This window comes from Morus notabilis, unplaced genomic scaffold (assembly GCF_000414095.1).
Source record: "Morus notabilis unplaced genomic scaffold, ASM41409v2 Scaffold7987, whole genome shotgun sequence".
In the NCBI taxonomy this organism is placed as follows: domain Eukaryota; kingdom Viridiplantae; phylum Streptophyta; class Magnoliopsida; order Rosales; family Moraceae; genus Morus; species Morus notabilis.
Genome location: NW_010360356.1, coordinates 1 through 8,189, shown reverse-complemented (window position 1 = coordinate 8,189; position 8,189 = coordinate 1). Strand labels below are relative to the sequence as shown.

Genomic DNA, 8,189 nt, shown 5'->3' with positions numbered 1-8,189 from the left:
AAAAATTATCCCATAAAATTATATCTTAATTCAATTTAAAAATTTAAATCTGTAAATTGAACTAACTCTAAACAGGAGGAATATGCTAGAATGACTTTTCAACAAAGTGAAATTAGCAAAATGACATTCTTTTATTTTTTATGAAGAAAGACATTTACTCATTCTTTATAAAATGAAATTATTTTATAAATAAAAATTTTTAAAAGATTATTTTACTAATAAAACTTTTTAAAAGAGCTAGTTTTACAAAGCCCTCCTCTAAACAGGCTCTTATATTTAAAAAGAAAAAGAACGAAGAAGAAAAAAGAAAAGAAAGAGAGAAAACCAATTTATCTAAACCCAATATCTTTTACTATAAACACCTTTTAATTAGCAAGAATCAGTATTCAAGCCCCCACTGACATTTCATTTCCTGCATTGCTTATTTCTACCTCAAACCAATCATAAATTCTACTTATAAACTCTGTAAACTAACCCACTTTTTTTTTTCTCTCAAGAACCCACAAATTATTTGCAATCAGTTGTCATATATGTACTTTTTTTGGATTGAGCTATTTTATTGTTATTATTATTTTTTTTTTGTTTAGTGAAGTGGTATACTACTGTACTTTATGATTTAATTGTTATTATATGAGCGTTAACTATAATATATATATATATATATATATATTGTTCTTTTTCCAAAAAAAAAGAAGACCCCTGATTTGTTTAAGGCCGAGATACATGTCGGCCAAATTACAGTACTTCATCACCGAATCCATCTTTGAATACAAAATCCACTTTGGCAATTATAAAATTCATAAGTATTCGGCCAAAAAAAAAATTATACAATTCATAAACGAAATTGTTTATATTTAAAATATAAAAAAAGAATATATATATATATTGTTCTTTTTCCAAAAAAAAAGAAGACCCCTGATTTGTTTAAGGCCGAGATACATGTCGGCCAAATTACAGTACTTCATCACCGAATCCATCTTTAAATACAAAATCCACTTTGGCAATTATAAAATTCACAAGTATTCGGCCAAAAAAAAAAAAATTATACAATTCATAAACGAAATTGTTTATATTTAAAATAAAAAAAAAAAAGATTTTATAATAGCAAATATATGCACATTCATATGTATGTCTGTATGCATGTACGTATGTATGTTTATGTACATTTATGTGTATGTATGTATGTATATGGTCAATGCTAACCTTAGCACCATATGAACCAAAATTGACTTCTTTTACCATGACTTCTAAGTCACATGCAATTCTATTTATTTCCATTTTCATCTATAGCATTTCAAATTACCATCTTTCTTCAATAAAAATTCAGAATTCATCATAAACTTTAAGACAACCAACTCAAATCCAAGTTTCTTTGCTTATGATATCATAACTTTTATAGTCTCTAGTTCAACTTAACAGGCACTATCAGACATGTTATTGAACTAAAAATTTGAAAACTTGACATATTCTGTTTGTAGAAAATGGGATGAGGGGAAGAGTTGGGAAGCCAGCGTATTTGGAAGATTGGATCACAACAATTAGTCCCTTAACAGCAGGGGACTCTGCATACGAAGTCTACTTCGATTGGGACGAGAAGATCGGAGTCCCTGGAGCTTTCATAATAAGAAATGAACACCACAGTGAGTTTTACATGAAGACTCTCACTCTAGAAAATGTTCCAGGCCATGGCAGACTGCACTTTGTCTGCAACTCCTGGGTGTACCCGACTGATAAGTACAGGACCGATCGCATTTTCTTCACAAACAAGGTATTAAGAACCGCATTTCTTTCTAGTATACAAAGGCTTGTGATTCATGTAAAGTAGAAGAGTGTCTGTTGATGAATTTGCAGACTTATCTTCCAAGTGAAACACCTGCAACGTTGCGCAAGTACAGAGAAGAAGAGCTAGTGAACTTGAGAGGAGATGGAAAAGGAGAGCTTAAGGAATGGGATAGAGTTTATGATTATGCTTACTATAATGACTTAGGAAATCCGGATAAAGGTGAAAAGTATGTTCGTCCAGTTCTTGGAGGCTCAGCTAAGTACCCTTATCCGCGGAGGGGAAGAACCGGACGACCACCAACAAAGACAGGTAACTTTTTTCTTTGAATCTTTAGGTGAAAGTAGAGATAGTGTTTTTTGGATTTCTGTTAGTAGGTAGTTACTATTAGTACTCCACTAATACTTTTTCTCCTATGATCTGAACAATTAGCATATCCCAACAAGGATTTTGTTTTTCCTCAATCATATTTTTCATTGAAAGCACAGAAGATTCATACTTCATTTATTGTGTTACTAAGTTATGGATTTGTTTTTGGGATATCTGTTACTAGAGTATTTGTTGTTAATGACCATTTATCTAAATGACATTTTTTTTTCCTTCTATTATAAATGTAAGCAGATCCCAAGGTTGAGACCCGGCTGCAGCTTCTTCTGAGCTTAAACATTTATGCTCCAAGAGATGAACGATTTGGTCACTTAAAGCTTTCAGACTTTCTTGCTTATGCACTGAAATCCATTGGTCAATTCCTTAAGCCCGAGTTAGAAGATGTGTTTAATAGTACTCCAAATGAGTTTGACAGCTTTGAGGATGTCCTTAAACTCTATGAAGGAGGAGTTGAAGTGCCAGAAGGTTTACTTAAGAGTATTAGAGACAGTACCCCTGCAGAGATAATCAAGGAGATTTTCCGAACTGACGGTGAACGGCTTCTCAAATTCCCAGTTCCTCAAGTTATTAAAGGTAGAATATACATTGCAATGTATATAGGTCACAACAAATTATGGAAATTTGTTTGTCATATTTGTTAGATTCTATATGTTTCTTCATATACTACTTTCTTTGATTGTGGAAATTTTACTGATTTCGAGTAGAGGACAAGACCGCATGGAGTACTGATGAGGAATTTGCGAGAGAAATGCTGGCTGGAATAAACCCCGTCATGATCCGTTGTCTCCAAGTAATATTCAGTTTCCATTTTATGATTTTCAGCTCCTATTTTCAAATGGATCGCAACAATACAAAGATCATAAAACTCAGGGCTCCTTTGGTAAGGGGGTTCTACGGTTGAATCCACGGGCTCAATAAAACCTTCATTTGGAACTCCCAAAAACAGATTTGGGTTGAAACCCTGATGGGACATTTGAACCCACCTCAACCTCAAAAATGAGAACCCACCTCCCCTTTGGATTTTGCCTATTTGAATCCATATATTTTTTTACACACATCCAAATAAAGGTTCAAACCCTATAGAACCTAACACATGGTTCAAATCCAAAAGATTCAAACCACCCAGGTTTGAACCCACTTACCAAATAATCCCTCAAAGGTTCAAACCCTTTGATTTCAATATAAAGCTTTTGTTCACTTTTTCATTCTTAACAAGTTGTTCCTTTTCTGACTTTAACTGCAGCAATTTCCTCCAACAAGCAAGCTAGATCCCAAAGTTTATGGAGATCATACTAGTACAATCACCAAAGAACACATAGAGCATAACTTAAATGGGCTAAGTGTAGACGAGGTAATGTTCTAGACTTCATTTCCTTGACATTAGAGTTTGAAGCAAGTTGTTTTAGAACTAAATTTTGGCATGGATCAACAGGCAATAAAGAACAGCAAGTTGTTCATCTTAGACCACCATGACACTCTAATGCCATTCCTGAGGCGCATAAACTCGACCTCCACCAAGATATATGCCAGCAGAACAATCCTTTCCTTGCAAGAAGATGGAACTCTCAAGCCATTAGCAATTGAACTGAGCTTGCCTCATCCTCGGGGAGATGTATTCGGTTGCACAAGCAAAGTCTACACTCCGGCAAACAAAGGCGTTGAAGGCACCCTTTGGCAACTAGCGAAAGCTTACGTCGCTGTCAACGACTCTGGCTACCATCAGCTTATCAGCCACTGGTACATCATTTATTAATACCAGAAAGAAACAATTAGTGCATAGAAAGAAAGGTTTTGTCCAATCTTTTGCTAAAATGAATTTGAATGTACAATTTTCATTGTATTTACGTATTTCTTTTTCAGGTTGCATACTCATGCAGCTATTGAGCCATTTGTGATAGCAACAAATAGGCAGATGAGCGTGATTCACCCAATTCACAAGCTGCTGCACACTCATTTCCGCGACACCATGAATCTGAATGCAGTTGCTAGACAGATTCTGATTAATGCTGGAGGAGCACTTGAGTGGACTGTTTTTCCCGGAAAGTATTCCATGGAAATGACTTCTGCAAGTTACAAGGAATGGTCTTTTCCTGATCAAGCCATTCCTGTTGATCTAATCAAGAGGTAATCTTTGTACTTCACTACTTTTACGTATATATCACTCTAGCAGGTTTGGGGTCTTATAAAAATGAGTTAGTCATTTGGTTTGTTCTTAAACTATGGCAAACGTCTAGTTCTATTCTTTGAATTTATGATTAGGAATCAAAAAATTATTTGTCAAACATTTTGATGTTTTCAATTAAATCTAAGGGCAAAATGGTAATTTCATAACAGATTCATTTCACTTGTGTCCTTAAAACTTTCATATAATCTACTTCTAGTTCCTTTTAGCCAATAACATTTAACCATAATATAAGAACCAACTAAAACATTATTCTTCTTTCTTTTAAAAGATGAAAACTCCCTTACCGGATTGTTATTTTTTTTATTATTACTCTAACCATCAAGGATTATAGACTGAAAACAATGACTCCAAGCTAAATTTTTTTCTTTTTCCTTAATCTTTTCAGAGGAATGGCTGTTAAGGATGAAAACTCTCCACATGGTCTACGTTTACTCATAGAGGATTATCCATATGCTGTTGATGGTCTTGAGATATGGTCAGCCATCAAAACATGGGTCAAGGACTATTGCTCACTCTACTACAAAACCAATGAGACGGTTCAAAATGACAATGAGCTCCAATCATGGTGGAAGGAGCTACGAGAAGTGGGGCATGGGGACAAGAAAGATGAGCCATGGTGGTCCAAATTGCAAACACTTGAAGAGTTGATAGAAACATGCACAACCATCATATGGATTGCCTCTGCCCTTCATGCAGCCATCAACTTTGGGCAGTACCCTTATGGAGGGTACCCCCCGAACCGCCCTTCAATGAGCCGTCGTTTCATTCCTGAAGAAGGCACTCCCGAGTACGAGGAGCTCAAAACGGACCCCGAAAAGGCCTTCCTGAAGACAATCACCGGGCAGCTCCTTTCAGTCCTCGGCATTGCCCTTGTTGAGATTTTGTCAAGGCATTCTTCTGATGAGGTGTATCTTGGCCAGAGAGACACTCCAGAATGGACAACAGATGGCGAAGTACTTGAAGCCTTTGAGAGGTTTGGAAAGAAGCTTAGGGAAATTGAGGAAAAGATTGTGAGAATGAACAAAGATGAGAAGTTAAAGAACAGAGTTGGACCAGCTAAGATGCCATACACTTTGCTGTATCCTTCTAGTGAAGGAGGGCTCACTGGCAAGGGAATTCCGAACAGCGTCTCAATCTGAAAAGATTTCTAGAGTTAGACTCTGAGAAAATTATTTCTGATGCTGTGAAGTCTCTAAATTCTTTGAACCAACTAGTAGTTATCCATTTGTAGTGGAATATTATTTATTATATGTATGAGAGGTATAGTAGTGGTAATTGTTAAGTTCCAAGTTTCATCAAGTGTTATGAATAAAAAATTAGTGTTATGTTACCAGATTTTGTAATAAATTGAAGGAAAAGAGTATAAAACCAAAAACGAGTTGTTTACAAGGTTTGTTCTCGGTGAAAAAAAAAGAAAAAAAAAAAAAAATCTTGGAATATTTTACTTGACTCCATAGCGCCCAAGTGACTCTTCCAAGTTTATTTTAAAGATCTTTGTTCTTGACCATATATTTGCAAATTACTTTCCGCAATCCCAAGAACTACTTTTTCCTTCCCCCTTATATTATAGTTATTAGAAGCTTTACGAGATGCCCTTGGGTCTTCATTTGGTGTTGACTCGCAATTACTTTCCGCAATCCCAAGAACTACTTTTTCCTTCCCCCTTATATTACAGTTATTAGAAGCTTTACGAGATGCCCTTGGGTCTTCATTTGGTGTTGACTCGTGAATCATGTAGATATCAGTCAACACGGGTCCATTGACCTGCATGTATACGTGAAATTCATCATCTCAAATATAGAGTCATAGACATAAGGATTTATCTATTTAAAACCCAACTACCTTCATTCCAGTAATAATTCTTGACACTTGTAGAACTCTAAGATATCCCTTCATTTTCCCAAAAGATGAGAAAAATCATTTGCCAAAATCAGTTCCTCATAGTCTACCTCATATCATTCTGCTTTGTTGTTTCACATTCTCTTGCTCACCTTTAGATGCCGTTCGGACCAAAGCTCCGCTTTGCTGCAACTGAAAAGAGAGTTTGCAATTCAGAATCCTTACTTTGATGATGCTTCCAACCCGAAGAACATGGGTACTTGGAAAGCAAGTAGTGATTGCTGCTTTGGGATGGTGTGACATGCAATATATCAATTGGTTGTTTTCATTTACTTTCACGTTTATTAACATCTTCGTTTTCATAGCAAATTAATTTCACCAATCGACGACTCTTAACTCGAGTATTGGCTCTTGATTTCTCTAATTGTAGTTTTTTTCTTTACAAATGAAAATACAGATATTGGAACAAGTGTGAGCTGGGATTGAGCAAATAAAAAAGCTCTTATTTTTTTACTAGATATATCAGAGGACCAAATATAACGTTTTATTGAAATAACAGAATATACTATGTTCCTATTTGTTTCACTGATTTGATTCAGTTTAATTCAGTTTAAACTGCTCTTGAGTTCAAACATTTAAACTATTTTTAAACAGTAAAAATGTGTTAAATCTCTCTACTTTTCACACCTACTAAGATAAATTCAAATTTTATTCTCTGTTTAAATTAAAATTTAACTACACATCTAAACGTCAATTTAAACTATAATTTAAACCACATAATTTAAATTTTTCTGTTCAAATCATATGTAGTTCACTTCGGTGATCATTGTCAGGCGGAGAATAACAATATACATATTATTTTTGTCATCACAGATGATTAAAAAAAAAACACACTTTAACAAGCGCATTTTGCGGTGAATGTTCTAAAGACTCCAAGTCAACGTCAATGATGGACGACCTGGAAAGAAAAGCCCGATTGCGTGGTATTAAAGTCTGGTTCAGTTTACAGATTTAAGTTCACAATTTAAGTTGAAATGTGATTTTATGTGAAAATTTTTCACTGTAGCAGAAAAAATTAAATGTGACTTTTTATGAATGTTTTTAGCTATAACAAAACTAAAATTAAAAATTATAATTGGTGAAATGAACATGACTTAAAAGATTGAGCTGATTATGATTATGATGATCAATACGATGACGATGACTTTTAAATAGAACGCACACTTTACGTTTCGTAATTTAACATAAAAATCAAACGGGCAATAAATATTTTTTTTTTCAAAGAGAAAATTGTCGAATTTATACTTAAATATGGTATAAATTTGAATTTTTACTACTCATTATTGATTAATACTCTTTTATTATTATATTTATTTGACTAAAAATTTATTAATTAATAATTAGAGATAAAAATCTTGATTCAGACATTTTTAAAGGATATTTATATACTATTTCTATATTTAAAAGAAAGCATGTTTTAGCCTATGCAAGTTTTTCCATATATTCTTCTGAAAAGTTGAGTCATGAGTGAATTTCATTAGCAGTGGGAAACCCCCAAAAACGGGATGCATGTGAGTGGATATCCGAGTAAACGTCAATGGTGAGACTTCTTGGAAAGTTAAAAGAAAGCGAGTTCTAGCCTGTGCAAGTTTTTCTACGTCAATGGTGAGACTTCTTGGAAAGAGAAACAGTTTGCAGGACGCTTTAATTATTATTGGTCTTAGTTTGACTACTTTATTATTGGTCTTGAGGCTTATAGTATGTTTGTATCGCAATTTCTATACCCTTAAGAGACCTACAAATTACTTAACTCATCAACGGTAAACTCATGCTCATGTTAATTGTGTTTTGTGTGTGTGTGTGTGTGTGTGTGTGTGTAAGTAGTCTAATAACATGTTAATTGTGTAATTGTGTATTTAATCTAATAACATTAGACTAACTGTGTAATGACATGTTAATCGTGACAGTTAATTGTGTAAGTATTGGGGATAAAATAGA

General features: G+C 34.2%; 1 protein-coding gene across 1 annotated transcript in view; it reads left to right on the top strand.

Annotated features, from left to right (window-relative positions):
* LOC21384679 (probable linoleate 9S-lipoxygenase 5) overlaps positions 1 to 5,859 on the top strand; it is a 22,283-nt gene extending 16,424 nt beyond the window's left edge. The window contains exons 2-9 of the mRNA XM_010096370.2: positions 1,479 to 1,768; positions 1,852 to 2,092; positions 2,402 to 2,740; positions 2,872 to 2,957; positions 3,411 to 3,518; positions 3,600 to 3,904; positions 4,028 to 4,291; positions 4,738 to 5,859. Of these exons, the coding sequence (XP_010094672.2) occupies positions 1,479 to 1,768; positions 1,852 to 2,092; positions 2,402 to 2,740; positions 2,872 to 2,957; positions 3,411 to 3,518; positions 3,600 to 3,904; positions 4,028 to 4,291; positions 4,738 to 5,491 (2,387 nt within the window). The 3' untranslated portion in view covers positions 5,492 to 5,859. The remainder of the gene's footprint in view (positions 1 to 1,478; positions 1,769 to 1,851; positions 2,093 to 2,401; positions 2,741 to 2,871; positions 2,958 to 3,410; positions 3,519 to 3,599; positions 3,905 to 4,027; positions 4,292 to 4,737) is intronic.
* The last annotated feature ends 2,330 nt before the right edge of the window (positions 5,860 to 8,189 follow it).